Source organism: Solanum dulcamara, chromosome 11 (genome assembly GCF_947179165.1).
Source record: "Solanum dulcamara chromosome 11, daSolDulc1.2, whole genome shotgun sequence".
Taxonomy (NCBI): Eukaryota; Viridiplantae; Streptophyta; class Magnoliopsida; order Solanales; family Solanaceae; genus Solanum; species Solanum dulcamara.
The window spans coordinates 56,100,894-56,126,280 of record NC_077247.1 but is presented as its reverse complement, the minus strand read 5'-3'; the positions used below and the strand labels follow the sequence as shown (position 1 = coordinate 56,126,280).

At 30.7% G+C, this 25,387-nt stretch overlaps 2 protein-coding genes across 2 annotated transcripts; both read right to left on the bottom strand.

The window, feature by feature from the left end:
• Nucleotides 1–4,964: 4,964 nt before the first annotated feature.
• LOC129875187 (probable hexokinase-like 2 protein) lies at nucleotides 4,965–9,733 on the bottom strand. The gene is made up of 9 exons (XM_055950628.1): nucleotides 9,238–9,733; nucleotides 8,718–8,898; nucleotides 7,212–7,382; nucleotides 6,830–6,904; nucleotides 6,584–6,739; nucleotides 6,405–6,503; nucleotides 6,190–6,320; nucleotides 5,709–5,790; nucleotides 4,965–5,509 (listed from the first exon to the last, which is right to left on the bottom strand). Exons 1-9 carry the CDS (start codon nucleotides 9,507–9,509, stop codon nucleotides 5,201–5,203), a joined length of 1,476 nt encoding a protein of 491 aa, XP_055806603.1. The 5' UTR covers nucleotides 9,510–9,733; the 3' UTR covers nucleotides 4,965–5,200.
• A 2,399-nt stretch (nucleotides 9,734–12,132) lies between these two features.
• Nucleotides 12,133–14,817, bottom strand: LOC129874151 (transcription factor bHLH18-like). The gene is made up of 4 exons (XM_055949397.1): nucleotides 14,681–14,817; nucleotides 13,989–14,540; nucleotides 12,755–13,108; nucleotides 12,133–12,665 (listed from the first exon to the last, which is right to left on the bottom strand). The coding sequence occupies exons 1-4, from the start codon at nucleotides 14,753–14,755 to the stop codon at nucleotides 12,558–12,560; spliced, it is 1,089 nt and encodes a 362-aa protein (XP_055805372.1). The 5' UTR covers nucleotides 14,756–14,817; the 3' UTR covers nucleotides 12,133–12,557.
• Between the last annotated feature and the right edge of the window lie 10,570 nt (nucleotides 14,818–25,387).

Below are 25,387 nucleotides of genomic sequence, written 5' to 3'. Positions count from 1 at the left end.
AAACAAACTCAAATCAAAACAAGAAAGGGATTGAGAGTGGTACTGTACTATTTTTGTTTTATCTTGCTAATAATTGTGCTTTGGTAGAAGATTATCAGTGTAATTAGAATATAAATAAATTAAAGTTATTGGGAAACCCAAGAAGTGTCCTTCTCAATCTCTTTCCCCTCTTGGCTATTCGACGTGAACAAGACAACTGCATGTTACGAAATTAGCCCTCCGCTTATGCTAAATTTACGACAGTAAAGCAATTAGTAGGACCAAAACGAGGAGATTCAAATTCCAGACAGCTTTGGAAAGTGACAAAGGAAAAACTATATCTATATGTATGACCATTTTTGCCAACTCCAGCGTTTATGGAAATTCAGAATTTTAGTGATTAAAATATAGTTATTATTGTTACTTGAAATTTATTTTGTTTTAAAAGTATAGTTTATATGAAAAACTTAATTGAATAAATTTTTAAAGGTCAATAGCGAACTCTTAAAAAGAAAAAACATAAGAGAATACTACAGAAGAGGTAGATTTGCCTATGTTCTCGGGTTATTTTTGGTCATTCAGGTTCCCTGGTTATTTTGGTCCACATGTTTATTATTCCTTTCGTCTCAATTTATGCGTCATTATTTGACAATTTATGCATCACTTTCCAAACATATGCATGTATAAAACGTATGCAAAAGAAATATGCGTGTATAATTTATGCGTCACGGTTTGATTAGACACAATTCAGATATAAATCAACTCATTTAAGGTCGATTGGTACCGATTAGAGTTATGCAAGTATTAATAATATAGGAATTAACTATGAAATCTTTGCATATTATTTTATGCATGTAATAGTTATTCCCCTTTCTATCCTACATAAAATAATATATAAATTCTCTTATAATTTACACATGTACTCCCTCTGTTCCCTTTTATCATTGTTTATTGCCTTTTGATTTCTGCATTGTATTGCTGTTTATAGTTGTGGCGCCGTTGTACTTTGACTGTCTTATCTATCTTATCTTATCTTATTTATTTATTTATTGTAGTTATGCTTCTTTCTTCCCGCACCACTCTACCACGACTTTCCCTTTTGCTATTTCTGTTTTCATCTTGTTTTCTATATGTTTGCCCCTATCTGACCTTTTATCTTGTCCTCTCTTAAAGCCGAGGGTCTTTCGGAAACAGCCGCCCTACCTTTTAAGGTGGGGTTAGGTCTGCGTACACTCTACCCTCCCCAAACCCCACACTATGGGATTATACTGGGTTTGTTGTTGTTGTTGTTGTTGTTGTTGTTGTTGTTGTACTCCCTCTGTTCCCTTTTACCTATCAAAAAAAAATTAATTTGATTTTCTTTTTTACTCGTCAAATTTTACTAATCAAGAAAGTACAATTTTTTTTTACCTATTATACCCTCAATTTATTGAGAGAGTTAATACCTTTGTTATCAAAATGTTTTGGATTTGGATTATGGCTTTAGTGATTAATAGGGGTAAAATGGTAAAAACTCACCATATCAATAATTGATTTTCTTAATAGATGTGCCAAATCAAAAATTGACAAGTAAAAAAGAGCGGATGAAGTATTTGTTATGCGTATTTCTAAATTGCAAATCAAACATCATATTAATTTTACACACGAATAACTTTCCTCCTAACCATCTACTAACGTGGTATTGTTTATTTAGGATTTAATATCATTATAATTCACCTCCAAATCAGTTACCAAACGACTCCTAAAGGTGAAATAAAAAATTTAAAGTTAAGTTATTATTAATTTTAGACAAATGCCATTTTTAAAAAATAATTTTTAAAAGAAAAAGTGTGCTACATAAATTGTGACAGGAGAAAAGCATTAATCAATCTATTCCATATTAATTGAATTTCTAGAATTTTTTTCATTGTTCAAAATAGTTGAATTGTTCAAAGTTCATGAGAAATGTTTGAATCTTTTTTCATATTTACCTTTGCATTAATGAAGTTTTTGTAATTTTATGGGAGCTAAACTACACTACTTATAAAGTTATACTCCATTAAAGGAATATTTGTATTTATAATTTCATATTTAATCATCTTTATGAGATTGATTAAACAAAATGGTAATAAAGAAAAATATGATTCAAATTTTATCCTTAAATAGATATACATTACCTTTGAAATTCAGTTAATATGAAATTAAGAGAGTACTTTATTTTCCTAAACTTAGTCTAATTTTGAGTTTGATGCGCTGATATAGATCAGCTAAAATGGCGTTGGGCTGAGTAAAATGCTACGTAGCCCAATGCTATTGCCAACCCACAAAACACGTATTTTCAGTCTCCTGCTTCTCCTTTGTCCTATTTCTCTGTTTTTATAATGTCTCGAAGTTTGTTCGCCTTGTCCCCTAGTCATTTGGCTTTGGACTCGCATAAACATAACAAAAAAGAAAAAAGAATTTTCTATTTGTTTATGGATTATTTAAAATGGATCGTCATTATCCTTTGGGTTAATCATAATTAATGAACCGTGGAAGGATTTGTATGATTTCCATTTTATTAGGTAGGTCATTATCATTTCATGCATCCCTAATTCTATCCTAAATTTCTGAAGCCGCAAATGCGTGCAACGTGTCATTACTATATGTCCTTTGCATCATTCTAGGTTAATCATTCTGTAATTTAGTTTTACATACTCATATTTTTAATTTATGAAACAGAGTAACATAATATAATGGATACATGGAAAGAAAACTTACTCATACACCTTGTCTTCATTAAATTATGTTAATTTATAACTATTTCTGTTTGACTAAATTTTTAAAATTTGTTTATTTTGAATTTACTTTTCGCTAAAAGTGCGTTTTAAACAAAAATAAATACGTCTGACTTCCTAAAATCTTGATCAAATATACTAAAAAATGTTTAGATTAAGGTGAGTTTATTTTTCGGATGCGTTGTACAATAATCTGTTTGGAACAACGTTTACAAAAAAAAAAAAAAAAGATTAAAAGAAGTGTTTGGTAAGCTGATTTTTATAAATTTTTCTAGGTGCTCAAATCCATAGAATTTTTTCTAATTTTATTTTGAAAAAATATAAAGAAAACACAATTGCATGGTCAAAGGAGTCTTAAATTTTTTCATAGAAGAGAATCTAAGTTTATGTTTACTGTGCAGAGCAGCACGCGGGTGTCTAGAAAGAGAACGTGTAAGAGAGACAGATAATCATACCTAATTAATTATGATCATAATTACCTTTTTCTTTTCTTTTTCTATGTACTGGACCGACGATAAATTATGGACCCAAAACATCAAACTTTCTGGCATACACTGCCCTACATTTTTCTTTTCTTTGGTCCATCCCAAATCTCAATTCCCATGGTCCAACCAATACAAAAAATAATAATAAAAACAGGTATCACAAATGAGTATATTACTATAGGTGGCCTTCTTTATCTACTTGAATATTTAATGTATTTGTAATGCTGGATTACAAATTATTTACTAACTACTCCATTATTAAAGTTATAAACTTTAAAATACCTATGTCAGTTTGAAATTTCTGATGACCTTTATGTAATGGTCTGATTGTCCTAATATCTTCGTCAATGCTAATGAAAAAGTTACTAGTAATTGAAAATGAAATAAAGACGTTGAATTATTTCTTACAATCACGTGGAAAATGGTCACGGATGTTACATCTCAATAATTTCGAATGTGTCGTGAATATCTCAAAGAAAAATGGTGGTGGATTCATGATACTTGCATTTATTGAGTTAGAGTCTATTTAGATCGACTTATTTTAAATATTTTATAACATTTGGATATGATTCAAAAATATTTTTAAATATTTTGACTTATATATTAACTTATAAGCTATAAGTCAATCCAAACAAGCATTTAAACTTGTTAAGTTCACATTGGTTGTGAGAGTGAATTGTGGTATCCTTATATTGTTTTGGTCAATTCTTTTCGTATGAGTTGATTTTTAGATATGAGATAAGTTCAAAAGTCACATCTTCACATGGTATAAAAATCAGATCCATCAGTCCATATTGTTATATTTGTCAATGTTGGGCTCTTGTAATCCCCCCTCTAGTTCATTTTGGGCAATTCTCCTATTAGGTCTACCTTTTGGTTGAGTTAGCCTTAGGCGCAACATAACCATATCATCCCAAAATCATGAATGTTTATATGAGATCCTACTAAATTTGAGTAAATGGTTTCTACAAAACGAATTTGATCAGTTGGTAAATTATAAATCCAAGAATTGAGATAACATGTATGAGTGAAAACTTTGATTCCCAATTCACGTTATTTTTGTCAGTGCTTGTCCTTTCTCCTTCGGCAATTCTGTTAAAGTGAAAACTGAATTCCAAAAGAGAGGCAAGTAAAAAAATTTCATACAATCAATGGTGGTCCTCGTACAGCAATAGGGTCGTAGGAAAAACAGTTCCTTTTTTTCCCATTTTCTACTTAATGGTTATGGGCTGTGCATATTTTGGATATTGTCCCTCTTGTTCCAGAAAGTTGACAGGCCCAACTTTCACTGGACGCATTAGATGGTTGAAAGTAACAGTTGATACATATGGGCACATCAAGCAACACATTTCATATAAATAGCCTTAAAATTTTGGGGTGGGTGGGGCTGCCCTTGTCTCTCTATGCTCGTTTTTTCTCATTTATTATGGATGGATATAAACATTCTGGAATTCTTTTTGTAAAATTGAACCTTTTCCCAGAAATGGAGGTAACCTTATTTTTCAAGACAACAAACAAGACAGTGATTTCCTTAGATTGGTGTTTTACCTTGGCTGCTCTAGTCCTTTTCAGCCTTTCTGTAACACTTTCTTTATGCTAGTAGTGGGGACTGATCCTTGTGATTGCACCATCATTTCTATCTTCAAAAAGTACATCTTCCTATACCAGAAAAAGACAAAGAGGAGTCTTAAGGCTATGTATAATATGCATAAGGACTAATTGCTGTGCTTAACAAGATAGGTAATCATCTCACAATGAAACACAGTATATTCTTGGATATCTAATCTCACGCATTATGTATGTAAACCTGTCACTTGTTGCTTACACAAACAAACAGTAAACGAAATGCAGATCTCCATGTTGTAGGATAGAATAAGATGCTGAAAACAATATCTCAGTGGGTCCGGGATGTAAAAGAATACAAATGATGTAACTATCTGTCATGGCTTAAAGAACCAAGTTGCAATGAATTCGAGAGGTTTATGGTTGTGAAGCAGCAATATAGATGGAACTGGCTCCAGAACCACCATGAGAATGCTCAATAATCACATTGTCTGAGAGTTCATTGCCGAGCATCTCCCATACACTGCTATGTAGATAGTTCCGGAAAACACGATAATACTCATAGACACCACCTTCTACTGTAATAATGCTAATCCTATTAGAAAGTCGGTCTAGTTTCTTTACAATCCCCACAATTCCAGCTCCAACTAAGCGAGCTCCACGTTCTGCTACAACATCACAGACCTCAGCAACTAGTTCTCTTGCCATGGTTGTAGAGTTAGTTATCTGCAATCAGCAGACTGCTAATTAGCACTTGTAGCAGAGCAAAAACTTGTACACATAATCTACTTATATGTAATGCATATTGAACCACCTACACTAAAAGCACTTTAACTTGAGGAATCACATATTCAACCCCCTCCCGCACCACAAACATGAAAAAACTAGAAATAGCAAATTACTTAAATTTGATTAAATGCCCTACCCCGAAAATTTCTGTAAGTTTCTCATCAATTATTTCATAATCCTCTGATGTGTCTTGATGCATAGCAGCCATATCGGGGGACCTGCCAAGAGCTATAGTCAATAATAGAAACGATAACATGACAGAAATTATATCAATTACAAATTTGGAGTTCTAAAATGCCATTGTTTCAAGCTGATTTTACTCCCAATCTCTTATGCAATCTACTAATTACTACACACTATCCAAAAGTATTTTGATATCTGTCCCAATCAAACCCAAAGATGGGGAAATAGTTGCATATCCAGGCTGCTTGGGTGGTGGGGCAATTTTCAAATAGAAGGAAGACAAATGCAACATTTCAGTACAATTGATGGGGATAGATTCATTTTAAAGGTAGTTTCGGAAAAGAAAGAATAGAAAAGCTGTTGCTGAGTTTTTAAAGAAAGAGCCATAAGATCCCAAGCACCCTATATGTCGAATTAGAAAAAATCTATGTTACCTCAACGAGTATGCAATTGCTAGCTTAGGTGGTACAGTATCTCCAAATAAAGCTGATTCCTGAGCCATCTTTAATAAGACTCTTCTAACAGTTTCTCCTAAATATGTACCTGAAATAAGCTTCTCAAATATCTGAAGACAAAATGAGATTAAGGAGTTAATGTAGTTCATCGAGATCATAGGGAACCTGAGGGGGCAGTAAAGTTAAGTATCCACCTGGCTACCAGGATATGAACTTTCAGCATCTAACGATGTATCGAACTCTGTAATTGGAAGATGGGAGGATCTAAAATTACCCCACTTGATATTAATTGCCTGCACAATCAAGCACTAAAGTGAATCATTGCAACATTTTATAAGTTGGTATACTTAGAAATGTTGTCACCAGAATTTACTATTTCTTCTGGTTTTGGAGTCTGATCAGGCCATTTCACGACGGATTGTGCTGATTCTATATAAGCAGCATTAGTGCCCATCCCCAGAGTGACTGCAGCCACACTCTCTTGACTATAATACCTTCCTCCAGCCAAAACTCCTATGGTATCATCAACCTGCATAATTGCGACCCAATATTTTAATAAAGATTCTATCCAAATAATTGCATCATTTCTGCTATACTAAAAGGGAAGATCCGGTCATACCAGGGAAAAAACTCGCTTATCAACACTGTGCTTCTCCATGGCGACATTGATTTCATTCAACAACTTGTTTCCTGCCTGAGATTACGATGTAGTAACGTATTCATGTTCTATCTATATTCATGTGAAAACTGTGAATCAACAATTATTGCTTGCAAGCGTGGAAAGGAGAGTACAAAGAGTAATCATCAAATGAGCGAGCCATTGTGCTTGATAACCATATACACCTCAATTTCCTTTCTTGCGGCTGAATCTTTGCAAAGATGTTGTCAATTAAATCTGATTGTTTTTAAGTTCCAAATGCACAGGAAACATATTTGTTTCAGAAAATCTTGGTCCCTAGAAAAAATATATTTAACTCTACTTAGGTATAGAAAGACTCAACTGCATCTCCTAATAATGAGTCCTTCCACGTAATGGCTGTTTCCCTGGAGGCAGCTACTTCTGCAATTGTAGGTGATACTGTGAATCCCAGATTTTTCTCTCCTCCTTGTAGACCTTCACTATGCATGGAGATGAATTTTCCAAGCTCCACTGTTATCCAATCAAATAATTCCTGAAAGAGGTTCAAAAGGAAGACTTCAAACCTATAGCAACATTTAACCTGACAATTTTTGACACTACTTGACTGGCGAAGACTACTAGTCAGAAACTGCGTCACACAACTCTATGTCATCTTAACAAAGCTTCAGCCATAAAATTGTCTAACAAACATCAAAAGAAACTTATTGTAGTTTTCAAGACTTGATGAAATTAAAAGAACATAGAAGAAACAGAGAGAGCTAGGACAGTATATAAAACAATTTAGCAATAATAAACCTATATGACCACATTAAGTTTATGACCTATGCCATTTTTCATATCTAATATCATCATTTAGGACTGAACACAATAAGTGACTAGAGTGACAAGAAAATCATCTAATAAAATAACTGCAATCTTAAATGCTTCACAAACTTCAGACGAAATGAAATGACTGCATTCTTTGTAAGCGCAATCGATGCTTATTTTATTAGATTAGATTTTTAAAACATTAACTTAAATAAATTTTAAATAGTTTATGTAGAGATGAAAATAACATATTTGCAGTATCAGTTTCCTATAAATATTAATTATAATAACTCAACTTTAAATTCTATAGTACTTTTTGGCTAATGCCATACCTATTAAGTAGTAGTATTTTTAACACATTCAAAGGTTTGAATTCATAAAACGATACAGATACGACATCAAAGTCCAGTATTTAGTTTGTGGAATTAGCAATTCTACTCCTAGCGTAAAAAATTAGAAAAAAAGTTGGATATTCAACAAAACTAAACTATTCATGAACACATTTAGAATGAAATTATTAAGTTTAACATGTTCCACAGTTTTTCTTTTGAAGGCGACTATTCTATTGAAGGAGCAGGTCGTTAGACATTCGGAACATTCTTGGTAGCTCTTCGTTTACACTATAAGTTTGAAATCATAAGGATCTTATGCAATGTGGTTTACCCTGCTTGCCTTAGAAGTTTCTATTATGACTTGTAAAGAGTTAATCAAACTACCAAAGACCTTTACTTCAATTCAGAAAGTTTGATTACCCAACCTGCTACTATAATAATCTCAATTACTTGGTAATGTTGGTGGGAGTATTTCTTATGTCCGGGTTGTATTAACAGAGGGGGTAAGCTAATCATAGCCCATAATGAGCAGTTAGGATCTTTCATCAGTCAAAAATAACTACGGAGGACATCTTATACATCTAAAATTTTAGGTGAATTTGGAATTTCATCATATAAATACTTTTTATAATAAAATATGTTTTGTACAATTGAATAAGACCTATTGCTATGAATTACCAGCAAACAAATTTTCTATATTTTTTAAAAGCACAAGGCATTATACATACCTGGGAGCTGGCCTCTATTATGTTGGGAGGAATTGGAATTTCCTGCCTGTATAGATCTGAAATGGGTTCATTTCTTCCTCCAATACGTGACATGGGTGCATTTCTTCCTCCAAGTCGTGCTTGAACGATGATGAAGTTAGTTCCGCGAAGATTAATCCCAAAGAATAGACCTTTCTCATCACTGGCACCACATGATATGTAAACAATTAATGAGCAACTAAGAGAACCGTCCAATTCAAAAAATTAAAATGTAGGAGCATCCCCTCTTGAGCAATTGTCCTAACTACAGCAAAATATTCCAGTATAGTAGTACTCCACACTTATGTACTTAATTCAAAATTCTATATCCACATCTACTTAAAATTGAATGCTAGGGTAATGTGATTTTCAACTTCGATTTGGGAGTCTTTGGCGTTGCTTCGATTCACACATTCCCTTTCCCTCCCCAAATCCTCAAGTGTAAATTTAAAATAGGGAAAAAAGATATAATTGAATTTAGAATCAAAAGTGTAGTACGTACCCATTTGGGAGTGAATTTAAGCAAGAAGGAAGCATTTGAAGTGTGGATTGAGTTGAAGTTAGACCAGCTTGCATCTGAGCAACGAGATCATCAGCAATTTGCCATAATTTAGGAACAGGGGTTGCACATTCTCTTGCGAATTTTCGAAGGATGCGCTGTGCATGTCTCCATCGTTGCTCGCTCTGTCTCTTCCATTGCCTCACCAGAAGCACCGCCGCTACGACGGTGGAAACTGTCGTCACTGCTGCCAAAACCACCACATCCTTGTTCATTGATCTCTACTTCTTCCTCTTTAATTTCTATTAGGTGCTTTTTGATATTTTGTCGTTTCCGTACGTCCATGAATGTGATGTGATTCTTCTTCTCAATTTTTGTTGATCAAAATAACTGATTCACGATATCCATGGCAAGAAGAACGAGTTTCATGGCAAAACTGTTCAGTGAGTGTATGATCCAGCAACGTCTGGGTCGGGTCTAAACCCGGATATACATACGATAGTGGGCTTTTGGGCCCAATTATTGTTATGTTGCTATTATAGAAATGATGGAGCTTTGGCATTTTTAGCCAATGTATGGATGGCCATATAAGATTTTCTTTCTTCAATTTAATTAATAAGAAAAAGATGTTATGGTAGCATTCAAAATTGGCACGTACAATGGGGACATTCTACTTGTACAACCAAACAAAATTGACACGAATGATTTCTTATTTTCTTAATTAAGTTGTTCGATTATGAGACCAAAAAGGATTCATATCCCATTAATGATGCATTAACCGTCCAAAAAAGGCAAACTAAATGAACAGGGAATGTGATTAATAATTAAAGAAATGTGAAGCAGCAGGGAATAGTATTATAGTAACTTTATTGAGTTGATTTTCAGAAACGGGGTGCTAAGGAATTCCAAGTCTTCTCTACTACTACTAAAAGGTGATGGTAGTTCATGATGTTTTTCTACTAGTACTTTTCAAATGTTGGATTTTTATTTCTTACTTTATTTGATTCAAGTAAAAGATGAAGTTGAAACTTTTTGATGATCTAATGAGGACAATGTTTTAGTCAAATGGAAAAAGAGCTTTTTAAAGTTGACTATCGCATATACTTTTAGCTGAGGATACATAAAAGTTTCCCAAAATTATTCATGTATTATAATTTTAATATTTAAATAATGGGATGTTATTGAGGTAAGAAAAAAAAATAGAGGTTAATTTCATCAACGGTCACTAAATTTACTTTTTGTAATAACCATAATCCTAAAAAAAGAAAAAAAGAAAGAGAAACAGAGAAACAGAGAAACAGAGGGGTTAATTTCATCAACATTCACTAAAATAGTTATTTGTAACATTAAAGTCACAAAAACTAGTTTTGTAGCGATAAAGTCATCAAACTACGGTAAAATCTCGATAAAGTAATATTCGATAAAGTAATAATCTCGCTAAATAAATATTTTTCACCAGTCCTGACTTGAGCCAGTTATATTAAAGTAATATTCTCACTAAATGCATTAGATAATAATTAAAAATAAAGTATTAAAGGCCACCAAAAATATAAAGGAATAATTAATAGAATACTTCAAGAATTTATATATATTTAATCAGTCAATAATACTAGACCAATAACTATTTCTTTTAAAAATATGATTCTATAGTTGATTATTTTTTTTCCCACCAAAACCAAAATTAATCTCATCCTTAACTTTTTGAAGAGCGAGCATAATTTTTGGAATATTTTATTCGTGTTGTACCAAATAGTTTGACAATATATTGCGTTTTTTATTTTATTCGTTAAAGGTGATTTTTGTACGCCTTTCAAATGATGAGAAAACATTATACTTGGATTATGATTTTTAAATATCTAGCTTTTTCCTTTTATAGTTAATATAAAATCTCTTCATATTTTATATACATGAATACAATTAGAAACATTAAACTTCACTAAATTCGTTTAGCTTTTCTAAATTTAAATAATAAATATGCAAATACTACACTTTTTAGTTTCCTAGATTTAACTTTTGAAATTCTTAATTCAAATATTTTCTTTCTTTCTTATGACACATACTGCAAAATACTCTCTAAAATAACAAATATTTATTTATCGATAAATAAATATTTTATGCATTTATCGATAAACTAATAATCTCGATAAATAAATATTTTTTCTCGATCCCAAACATATGCATTTATAGAGGTTTTACTGTATGGGTTAGTTGCCTAGAAATTAAAATACAAATTTCCTAAAATTAAATTTTCAACGCCGAAAAATAATGTCATCGCCATATCATAATTTTGCCACCATGTACATATCAAGGTTGAATGTTTTAATTCAAAATTCAAAATTACCACGACCTATATTTTAATTCCACTCATATTGCAATTTGCAAAGCCTCTTGGTATAGAGGGAAATTATGAAGGAGATTACATTTTTGTATAAATATAATTTCGTAGAACGATGTGGAAAATTTAGGATCAAATTAGTTATTTTGTTGGCCATAGAGTTTCAGATGGTGTAAGAGAAATATTTAGGGAAATATTGAGTGTGCAAAATATGAAGTTGGATTGAGGAGAACGTGATACAAATTTCTTTAGAGCACTCGTCTTTAGGAATTTTTACGTTTTGTTTACAAGAAAGAGCACTGTTTCATATCACAATAGGTGATTCACTTTTTTTTTAGTCCGTCCTAAAAACTAATGCATTTCTACATTTAGTAACAATTTAACTTGAAATGTTAATTTTATTCTTAATGAAAAACATTATTAATTTATTTTAGAGCAAAGAATTTCATGTCAAATCAAACTAATCACATAAAAGAGCTCATTTATGTGTCAAATTTATAGGACTTACAAGAAAGACGTCATTCATATATACAAATTAGAGACGATAAGGGGTTTCCACTGATTAACTCCAATAAACATGTATTTATTACACCACCAACATAATTAGACAGACTATTGTGGAGTAGTATACAACAAAAGGCCAAAAAGTAGGTACTTAAAGCCCCAAAAAACAAAACAAGAGAAAAGAAAAGCAAACGTGTATGGCCCTGTTAGAAGTCCCCCAAAGGAGAACAAGAAAAGGACTACTTAGTACAGCTCCATGACTTGTCAAAAAATAGGGAGCCAGACTCATTTGTAGCAAAACTGGGGCTATTGTAAAACGGGTCCCAACTTTGTGACCCGAAAATAACAAAGCCCCGGTCCACAATAATGAAAACCTTTTTACCCCAAAAAACCAAGTCATGAAACCCACCCTTACAATAATCTAAATTAACACTATCACTTAAATATATCTGAAAATTAGCTTCTGAAATCTTGAAATTCTTCTCTATGCAACTAGAGAATTGGCTTCTTCATGGCTATTGATAAGCTTCATTATAGACAAACGTATTTTGTTTGCCACATATTCTGTTGTCATGTTCAGCTGATGATCCATCTGTTTCAGAAAAAAATAATTCAAATTAGCAAAATTACGTAATTGGAGTATCTAATAGTTGTATGAATTTCAAAATATTATGTTAGTACCTGAGCAACAATAGTTATGTTGGTTGTATTATAACCAAATGGGATGACACTGATACTAATAATATTGAGATGAAACATTTCTACTTGGCTGAATATTTCCTTTATTATTCTTGATTGCTTTTTGCAACAAACTCTAATCAGGACATTTCCATCTGAAACTCTAACTTCAATATCTGGGACTGGTTTATTGTAGTTTTCATTACATGTTGAAAAATTGTCATAATTTGAGAGCAAACGACTTCTCTTAACTGGTACCACCGGTTCCTTGTTAGCTTCTTCCTCGAGGCATTTTACTTGTTCTTCAAGTTGTTTTATATATTTAATTGCATTTCCAAGTATTGATGTCTTGTCCAACTGTTAGAGATCAAAAAACACCCAAAAAAACATAATCAATCTCAAGTAACACTATTATTTTAGAATTTTATGTTAAATATTTTCATAAACAAACTGGAGGGAAGATGTGAAGCCCTTAATAAAAGATTTATTTTCTTTAAAAAAGGTTAAAGCACACTACATATCTCAAGATTTTGTAGTAGCTATAGCCTATACAACAACAATAATTACTCTTTAATCCAAAGCATGCAAGTTGGGATTTACTCTATAAAACTCTCATTGATCATGCTGCTAGATCTATTTAATTAAGCTAATCTAAAACTAGAAAATACCCTATGATTTTCTACTGACTTATAAACCTTTAACGGGAGCTAAAAAACTCCTAAAAATATAGGGCTCAAATTAAATGTACTAACATGACTAAAAATTGTTGCTGATTATTTATTGGTATCACATATATAGATCATGTTTTTCATTCTATCTTATTTTTTATTTAGTACTACTCCTTCTGTTTCAAAATGAATGTCTCCATTTTCTTTTTAATCCATTTAAAAAAGAATGATTCTTTTCCTTTTTTTGGTAAAACTTAAATTTTAACTTTCCACGTGGCATTTTAAGGCTACAAGATAAAAAGGAATTTTAGTACATTTGATATAACTTTAGTTTAGGACCATAAGATTGAAAAATTTTCTTTATTTTTTTAAACTCCGTGTCAAGTCAAACTAGGTCATTCTTTTTGAAATGGAGGGAGTAATAATTTCTGATCGACCATATTCCTAAAAAAAAGATACTTTCGTGAAAGGACAAGCACGACTAATTTTGCAAGAAAGATTTTCCCCAGCTAGCTAATAGTAACATAAAAATGACTGAAGAGAGAAAAATAATAATTTAAGAGTATTACCTTTTTTAGGTTAGGGATGAGGGTAGACAAAGTTACGAAGTACTGTGTGAGTCGTTCTCTTCGCTTTCTTTCAGCCAGAACGTGATCTTGGGCCTGCAAAGGCGCTCTACTATAATTTATCTTCTTCGTCTGAGTAATAATATCACCAGCAGCGCCAAATCTTATGGCTTGGAATAGTTGCTTACTATCGTTGTAATCAGAATCAGGAGAAATATTTGATGAGGAGAAGTTTATAGTAATTCCTGATGGAACCTCAGTCTTGACAGGTGTGGCTGATGGTGAATTAGAGTTGGAGAAAGAAATGATACTGGGGGACGAAGAAGGCGGAGGAGGAGGAGAAGGAGAAGGAGAAGAAAAAAAGGTAGTATTTTGGTAAATTGCTTTTGTTGAACTGCAAAATGTTTGCTTCTCCTCAAATATTCCAGCAGTAGCGTGAGAAGCTTGAATATTATCGAAGGTGCAAGAGGTAAAGGGGTCATTATGGAAAGGAAAATCGTCAAATGTGGTCTCGCCGTGATCAATATATTGAAGATCATTGAAATTCATAACATCCTGTATTTGTCAAATAAAATGTTAATTACTACTCAGTATCTATATAAAATCAAAAAACTAGCCATTCATTAATACATGCTCATATATATATATATATATATATATATATATATATATATATATATTATTTTTTGTCTTACCATTTCAGACCACCATGTAGCTGATGAAATATCCATTCTTGAGGAGATGTATAAATCACAATGAGTATCTTGCATATATATATTTGAGGAACACTGATTAAGCGGTGGAAATTAAAGCTAATTACCTTAGACTTTGAGGGGATGGGAGGGGGGGGGGGGGGATTAAGGCGTTTGGTTTCAGATGTTGTCTGTCTGTCTGTCAAGAATTCTTGTGTTTTTATACTTGAATTATTGTGTTATTGTGTTGACCGGAAAGAAAGTAAAAGAAAAGAGGAAATAGATTGAAAATCAATTAAATATTGTGTTCTCACTATCTATGATTATTGCTCTTGGAAATACTAGATAAAATATTACAAGTAATAAGCACGTGTGAAAAGTTTCGAGGATGCTTAGAAACTTCAATTTTCTCTCTCTTAATTCAATTTCAATGGACATAAAATATATTTTTGATGTATAATTGGAGAGTCAAAAGAAATTGAACTTGCAACTGTTCATTCATATTAACTTTTTGACCATCCCTCGTACCTCGGCCAAACCGGCTCCGGCTATAGAGGAATCGTCTTTTGTTGGCAGTAGCGGTTCAATTTTGAACCCCAGGATGTTGCGCGTAGCGACTTCCCTATTCTCTAAACAATCCACTCCTAATACTACCCTCATTCGCCGTCAGGTTAATGTTTACTTGTTCATATTCCTTAAATTAATAAATAAAATAATTATTTATTATATTATTCTAATTATTAGTATAAATTAATTAAATATTGGGAAATGAAAGGTTACTTAATAGTAAAGGTAAAATAGTTATAAGATAATAATTTATCTCTTGATTTTTCAAATTAGACAGATAAATATCAATATTTATTTTTTGTAAAGAAATAAGTAAAAATGGACACAATTTTTATAATACATTTTTAGTTTTAGTCTATAAATTCTGAAAAATAATCTTTATATATATATTTAGTTTCATTTAACATTCACCAACTATATCTATAGAATTATTTATAGTTTGTTTTAGATTACGTATTTTTTATTTTTTTCTTTTTTCTTTTTGGTTAATTGTAGTATTCTGGGTCAACCTATACCCACCTCGATTGATTTTATAAGATTCTTGCTATCTTTTATCAACATAAGAGATCAAATTCTCCGTTCATGATAGATGAAAATAAATCATCTCTAGCTAGTATATATTTTTATAAATTAGGATATGATGATTCACAACTCAATTTTTCATACGGACTTAGAGATCAAATATAATATGTTCCTTTCCATTCCTCGTGAGCCAATTATTGATTACTAGATCGCACACTTAGTGGAACTATGCAGAGCACAAAGGGCTAACATCTTTCTAACTTCGTCAGTTCTTAAAAGTTTTTCTTTTCTTTTTAAACCTTATGTTGATCAAAATGTATCACATATAATAGAATAAAGGAGTGCTTGTTCGCTAAAAAAAAAAAGAAAAAGATAGTAGTATTAAAATGATTACTTGGGTAAATTCTTTTCCTCAAAAGAAACTTTGACCCCATAGGCCCATACGTGCTGCTTCATATTATAGTAAGATATGGAATATTTATCACGTCATATAATCACCTTATTTCGTCGTCCCATGTTTTAATTAAAGCTTATAAGTTAAATTAAACTAGAAATGGCACCATCCATTTATCCATTCTAACATATCTTCATGAACTTCTTTGTATTGATTGTAAGCAAAGATATGAATCTAATTTGTGGATATCCATACATTATTTATGACTTGTAAGTTTCCGGATTTCCTAATTAATGAATATTTATGATTACGTATCTTTGAATGAATTTAACAAGTTTTCCAAATCCATGGTGCAACTTCATGAAGATTTTCCAAATCCATAGCTATTATTAGAAAGGGATAATAACACTTATATCCTTTAGTTATTAGTAAATTTTAGTTTTGATCCTATATATATTATGAATCAATGCATTTAGTCTTTAATTGATTAAAATATGTATCTTTGATCCCTTTTGAACTATTTTTATAAGTATTTTACCCTTAAATATGAAGTATTAATACGAATTTAGCATAACACATGAGTAATTAAATGATGAAACATTTAAAATCTTAAAAATTCGAGAAATTCAAGCAAGGGAATTGAAAGTGCAAATTTCAAAAAATTAAAGTTACATGTACTTAATTAGAAACAATAAGGACTAAAATTAAAATTTGCATAACAGATGGCCGGCAGATGTAATGTATTTTTTTTTCACTCTAATTTATTTATCTTTGTGTTCACCAACTTGCTTTGAACAAGAAAAGAGCTGTTTTCTGTAGTGTATTTCTAGAACTGGGGCAAGTTCTTATTTAAAATATTGACGCCGCAACATAAAGTTTATTAGTATTATTAATTGTAATTAATATCATAATGTTGAACAAATAGATAAAGTGGATGTTTATGAAACCTATTTTTACTGTAGAATCACGCGTTTTGCATTGTAGCACACGTTTTTCTCTTACGCTTTGCCTATAAAAGACACTCATTTTCTGCAATAAAAGATACACACTCAATTGTCTCAACTCTCTCTCTTTCTCTTACCATCTCTCCTTCCTATTAATTTGTTAAATTAATTTATTTTATAATACATAATTAATAATTCCAACCAACCAATTAACATTAGGTTTATTTTTGTTGACGTTGGGGTATCGTTACTGTGATTGTCTCCGTTATGTTGGTTTTATTTATTTAACATGTGGTTTTATTTCCCTTCCATAATGACTTTCTTTTAAGTAATCACAACTGCTGTTGGTTGATAAATCAAATTCTTTATTCTGAAACTGACTATTAATTTTCATTATTTTTCTAAAATGAAACTCTATTCGTAATAATTAATGGCTATTTTATAATTTTCTTACACCAACTTGGGTCTAAATCATAAGTGTTAGGATCGAAATAATTAGGTGTCATGCGAAAACTAGCAAAACAAACCTCTAAAAATCATGAGTAAGAAGACAAAAGAGAAATATACCAAAAGAGACAAACATTTAATGTGGTTCGGCCAATCGACCTACATCCACAAGAGGAGATGTGCAACTCACTATATAAATATGAGAGTACAAAATATCGAGAGAAATAACCTCACACAATTCACTCGGAATAAAAAGAAGTTCACACAAGTGTTACATTAACACTTGTGTCTCATCGTTTCTCCCCCTACACAAAACTCTCAAAGGTGGTAGGACTATATTGTGAATGCTACCAAGTTAGAAGGAATGAATCTCTATTTAAAGAACCATAAACTTTTCCTATAAAAAAAAAGGACTAGCCAAATATGGAGACTTAAAATTTTTCTTTTGGGAAAAGAAAAACTCAATTATACTGGGAAAATTAGGACAGACACCCAACAATAATTTCGTTGACCCTTAGCTTATTTACCAAAAAACAATATGGTGATCTCATCCTAATTCCAAAAGTTCAATGGGTCACTAGGTGAAACGTATCTATCAATATCTACCAGGTAGATACTTGATATCTAGTAATCATTTTCAGATTTCTCTAGATATCAACCGAGTACAACTACCTTTTTTATTAATTGATGACTCTAAAATAGTGTCCAATCATGTTAAAGTTGTACCATAGAATGTTTAATAAATAAATGTGTTTCCGTAATAATAATTGATTTCTGTTTGATATGAACATGAATTATATTGAAGCTTTGGCTTAGTTTGTTACTATCATTCTCATCTTCTTCTAGACATTATTTTCTCTGTAATTTTGATTTAAGATTTTCCCATTAGTATTTCACTATTATCTTGTCATTTTAATTCTCAGTTGTAATTCAGATTCAGTAAGTATAATTTATGTTTTGATAAATTCAAGTTATTACAATGTCCATTTATTTTTCTTATTTAGACATACATTTCATGACCGAAGACAACACTTACTATTACTCTACATGAAGTCACCTATAATTCTTGAAGCTTTCCACATGAGATGACGACATGACCATAAGTCCCATCTTTTTTTCCCTCTATTTTTTTTTAACATTTCATCATCTAGCATATATACTAATTATGTGCAATTTACTTAATTAGCAAATTAATTTCCTTTTCTATATTTTATACTCTAGATACATTAGGTTGTGTTGACAAAACCACTTATTGAAGGACACGTGATGATATGAAAAGGAAAGAAAATTAAACTATAGTGAAGGAAGGAAAATGACACTAGAACGCATGGGTGAGTGGACTTGCAACCACGTGAATTATCCTTTTTTGTTTAACATCATCGATATGTTCAAATGGAAAATAGTTTTATTAAATTCCATAGAGCCAAACGTGATCAAATTCATAAAAAATGAAAATTTATTTACGTATAGGGCAATCTATAAGTTGTATTGTTCATGATTACCTTATATATTTATAAATTACTACCGTGCATAACAATGTTTTGTGTCTCGTGATAATTCTTTTAAAATAAATTTCATCGATCTCAATTACATGGCTTTCCTTGAAAAATATCCATTCATTAAGATATAATCTCTTGCAAGGACACAACTATATATTCATGACATCGGTCTGTCGTCATATTTGTCTAATACAGTATATACTATGACCAAATTAATTATATATGATCCTACATATTTGACGTATTCTCTCTCACATACAGCTAGAGAATTAAGTAAAACTCCAATTTTCAGAACAAGTGAGTCCTTCAACATTTCAACTTGCAGAACTTATAAGGTTTAATTTATTTGTTGGAGTAAAGCAACTGAATGGGGAAAACGAAGACAATAGCTGAAAGTATAGGGGTGGCAAAATTAAACCCAATCCGTTTACTCCGTGCAAGTTTGAACAAATTATTGACCTAATCATTTATTAGCTCAATCAATTTCAGTAGAACTTATGTTATACATAACCAAAAAGAGGAAAAAAATTATAAGATACTAAAAATTTATAAAAGAACGAATAAAACAATTAAAGCTTAATAAGAATTGAACGAATTAGGTTATGATCCGCATTTTAGCTCATTTCAATCCAAATCATTTTAACCCAATTAGCTTTTAGGCAAATCAATAACCTGCATTTTTATTAATTCAATCCAACCCGTCCATTTGATACCTTTAACTGAATCACAAGAAAAAAACTGCTTTTATTTGTATCACTCAATAACTCGGTTGTTGGTCTTTCTCGAGATTTTGAATTGGTAGTCCTTTCCATTATCTATTAATATTCTACTCGAATATATGGATACATCTTACCTCCATTAATTTGTGGATATCAATTTTATATATCTTTTTGGACGCATTATTTGTAGGTCTAGAACTAAAGATTAAAAAATAACACACAATTTTAAAATGACAATTAGGTAATTTAGTTTGAGTTTTAAGTTATATAATTACACTAGTGTAATTTTTTTTATACCAGCAGTCTAGAAGATAACCTATGTTATTTTCACCATTACAAATCCCACAATTTAAGGAGGGCTAACATGTGTGTATCCTTTTAATTTAAGTGACCTGCTAGTAAGAATATATTTTTTGTTTACATTGAAGGTGTGTGTAACTTAATTCGAGTCCAGTGAAAGGAATATCTGGAATTAACTTTGTCCATGCCTCACATTTCTTATAATGTCACGATTTAGTGATCTAGTTCAGACAGTGCTTTAATTAGTCAAATGATAAGAGAGTTCATAAATTTGAAAATTAGATCAGGAAATATTAATTACCAAATAGAAAAAGGGTGTTGGCAGAGGACATAACAACGTGAGAACAGCCTGCAGACAACTTGGGCAAAATTTGTTACTCATTTCTTTCTCCTCCTAATGCCCATGATTTTAGAGAGGATTTGACATTGATGGCACATCTGTCTTCAAGTTTCCACCAAACTGGCCATAATTTCTGGAGTATTATTGATTCCCTTAACTAACCTGGTTCAACTTGTTTTTTCTTTAATATATCGTTCTCCAATTAAATTAATCAATCTACTTTCTTTCTATTTATTTGTGAAAAATAATATTTATACATTCAAAAACTATTTGTTGTGTCTGAAGGTCCATATAATATGAAGAAATATCAGCTAGTTTCAATTTTCTATTGATTTTTCGGATTGAGTAGAAAGTTGATTCGTCAGTGTCGCGAGATGTTACTTGGTGTGAATTGTAGAATCCCATACACCATCTAGTCTTTATACGCAAGTTGCGCCCAAAGCCATTGTCCGAGAGCACGTCTGTCTAAGTCTCACAAGGAAAAAGGGAAAAAAATATCAGTCAGCACTAGATATCCCTGTTATCCCATCAAATAATACATGAAGGATATGATTTTCAATTTAAATTCTTACCACAATCCATTATAGCCTAAAGTACTGAAAGTACATTGTAAAACACGGCTTGCTTGAAGAACTAACCAATTACGATACGTCTAGTTCAGCCAAAGAATGAAAATGAATACAAAATATTTAGGGCATGAAGTGCCATGAATCCTTATTAATATAGGTCAACAAACATACCACCAAGTAGTACTATGTAGAGAGATTATTGTGATCATATAACTTTGATTCAAGTGCAGTTAATCCTTTTAATAAAGATTGTTTTGTTCTCTTGTTGTTTAATTTCTAGATTTGGTGAGTTTTGGATACCGAATATTGGAAGTCAACAAAAAAAATGAAAAGGTCAAAGCTGTTGAAAATAGCACTGAGCAAAAGCATTCCAACCATACTATTTACCTAAATTATAGACAGCCACAAATACATATTACATACTAATTCTCTCGATATTTGGGTGGACAAATATTGTATAGAAAATTGATTGTCTTTCTAAGTTAAAAGAATCTCATTTTATCTAGATTTCTTTCCATTTCAAAAAGGAGAAGAAAACCTATGCTTTTCTTAATTACTGAGGCTTCGGAAAGAATTCCAAAAATTAATTTGAATTATTCTTACTATAATAAATTACAAATCATTCCACTAGAAATTCGTAATTGCAATCCTCTATTTATATTTCAAAATTCTCCACTAAACACTTATGTAATTCCCCATGTTAAGATTACAGATACTAATCAATAAATTAAATTATTGACGAATTTAATTCAATGATAAATTTTCTTTAGAGCAATACTTAACTTATTTCATGTGCTAGATTCATAAATCTACCTGCCGGGGTTGCACATGAAACTTATAAGCTTCTCATAAAAAGGTGTATATCATCAATCTCTATATTAAGACATGAATTCCATCAACTAACTAATTATTTCACCAATATATATTATTATCATCTAATCTACCAGGCATATTGACCCATCTCACAATCTCACCTTTTAATAAATCCAAACGATAATTAATATATACAGATCATAATCGTTATATCAAGATTGAGAATATAAGTACATTTAATAGTTTAGAGAATATATTTTATCAGTCAGTTTAAAATATCTATCTCTACTCGGTCTAGTTCAATACATACGAGATGCACTAGCACAAGAAGTTAGAACTATACAATTCTCATAATCAAGATAAATTACATTTAATCTCTTGTTACAATCTTTATGATGGTTTGTCCAAATTTTCATCTACAATTGTGAACTATAACTTTTAATTTATAAAAACCGATGATTTAATCTTCTGTGTATAAGCTCAAACTTTATACACCAAATCATCTATTATATAAGTTGAAGACACATATATGAAAAAATGATCTATTTACTGTAACATTTTATTGAATTGAATAAGTGAATAAATAATTATTCAATAAATAATATTATATATAAACATATTAACATGGTTAGTAGTATATCCTAACAAACTACATGACTGGTGTCTACATCCTTATCAGAGTTTCATTATAATATTATGATAGTAAAAGGAAAATATATTCCAACGTTTGAGGAATCTTACTGTTCATACCAAACCTAGTAGTAAGATGTGAGTTTGGATAGTAGTATGTTTGAACGTAAAATTCCAGGTAAAGTCCAAGTGGTACGGTAGAGTAAGGAAGAGGTTGGAGTCAAAGTACGCGTAGAGCAGACAACTGTGGGGTCGTTTGATTTAAATACAAATTATGATGCAATTAGTTATGACAGAATAAGTTATGATGAGATAAATTATGATAAAATTATTTTTTATTGAGTGTTTGATTTGTTGCATTCAAAATAATATGCATTATATAAATTTTAAGAATAAATTATTTGTTTACAAAAATACCATTTATGAATGTGAAAAGTGATATATAAAAAAATGTTTAAAAGAATATTTTTGTCATCTACCTACTTTATTTTGGGATTACTATATCACTCAAAGGGAAGAATAACTTATCCCAATCATAATTATTAATCCTGGAATAAGCTATTCCAAACTTTATAACCAAATAAATAATTGAGAATTACTAAAAATTTATTCCAAACTATTTTACCTTTTCCAGCACACCAAAAAAGACACCTTAGTACTAGTACTAGGTTTTCTAGAAATTATAGGACCAAAAGTCCTTTGATGTTTGGTTGGTTGGTCGGGAATTTGGTTTTTTAGTTTCTAATATTTCTGTAGAGCACATGGTTGGACATTTAGGCATCAGTTAATTAATAGGACTGTATTATTATCGGCTGCTACATTTTCTCATTAGAAACGTAAATTTGACTTTTCAAAAAATGGCTATACATACGTCAAAAAGTAAAAATGAAACAGAAACAGAAAATGTTTGACGTGTATTATTTTAGGTGTGCGTTTGATCCCAAATTTTCAAATATTTTTTATAAATTATTTTTTTGGTGAAGTTTCACTATGCATTTAACTATAAAATTTTGGAAAGTTTTGAAAAGTTTTAAAAAATATTATTTTGTATTTATAAGTTCTAAAAATTATTAAAAATACTCATAAGTTTGTGTTATCATTTTATAATGAAATATTCCGTTAAAAAAATGTCTTATAACATAATTGATAACAATCAACAACAACAAAATAACAATATGGGTAAGAGCAACATTAATCGAATTAAAAATAAATTATTCTTTTTTTCCCAATCTTATCACTCAAACTATTCTTTTCAGGGGAGATAATAACAAACTATTCTTTTATAAAATCTTCTCACATTGTACGAACAATCTCTTCCAGACAAGCTTTTATTTCTAAATTAGATGACTGAGAAGACAAAGCAATGGTGTAAATTGGTAGATAAATATTTAGCTGAAATTAATAAATTATGGTGTTTTTATAAAATACAAAAATTTGAGGTAATTTTTAAATTTATAAAACTTTTCAAGTTCCCAAGTTCTAAAAAATTCTAAAACTTGGAAACTTAAAATTTTTGCCAAATATATTTATTAAATAAAGATATATTATATGAACAATCACTAATTTTTAAGAATTTATCAATTTTTTTTCTAAAATTACTTGCGGCAAACGCTTACTTAGTTGGGTGACTTGACAAGGCTTAGTACAAGGCAAAGGAATATGGATCGCGTTTTCATGGTAAACAAAGTAGCTAGAGGGGATAAAAAGTATTCGGTGACGGCGAAGGCTAATGTAACCTCAATTATGAGTAATTTGCTATTTGCACTTTTAATGTATGCACTTTTTTGACTTATTTCTTAATGTTTGTCGCTTATTTCTTCATTTTAATGTATGCCGCTTTTTTTCTTTAAAATGAACAATAATTATTCCTTTTTAGTAGTATTTTTTTTTTAATATATTTTGTTCAATAGTAACCTCTCTCAAAGGGGACACAATTAATTTTTTAAGATAAATCTTGCGAAATAATTATTTCTTCCGATCAGTTAGTATTTGGGGTGTGTAACTAGTGGTGCTGCTACTCTATCAACCCATTACACTTGTTCTTCTTCTGATTTATATATATATATTTATAAGTTATTAAAAGCAAATTTAGAATTGTGTGGGCTTCTCTTCGATCTTTCTTTATTTTTGTTGGGGTGAAATTTTTTTGTTTGTAAGTTGATGTGAATGTTCGTTTTTCTAGCTTTGTACGTCTATTGAGAAAGAAAGATCAAAACAATTAATGATGTTGTATGTAAAAAACAATTTAATTGTATTATTATTATATTTTTAAATCCTAATAAATATAATAACTTATTAACTTTTCTAATATTCTATTCTTGTAAATAATTGAAAAAAGAGATTTTTTATGATATTGCAAAAAACTAAGGAGATTAGGATGCAAATTATTAAAAATAATAAAATAAAATGTAACACACAAAAAAGCGAATACATTACATTAAGGATGCAAATCGAAAATTACTCACCATTGAGGTTAAATTAGCCTATGTCGTTACAAAATTAGCTTGCCTATGCCATATTCTCATACGGCAGCAACTATAATATTAATATTTACTAAAAAAAAACAATAACATTAATTAGTAATCTCTAATTACCTGATTTAGCCTCTTATTACACCTGTTGTTCAACACGTGGCAAAAACTAAAACCCACCCTTGTTCGAATGGACATGTTCATTTGATTTGTGTGGCTATATATAAATTAAAATTTTAAATATCTTATAAGTAGCCATATAAATACTCCATTTAGTTGGTAAAATGATAGAACAGGGGCCTTTGATTAAAAAAAAATAACTAGCCATATAAATATGAGTATACATTTTTCGTAAATTTCGAATACACATAATAGTATTACAAACACACTAGTTAGTCATGATTTTTAGTCCACAAAGTACTCCTCAAAAAGACGCAAATTTAAGGAAAACAACACCACTTGATGGAATTCCATGACTTGTCAAAAAGATAGAGC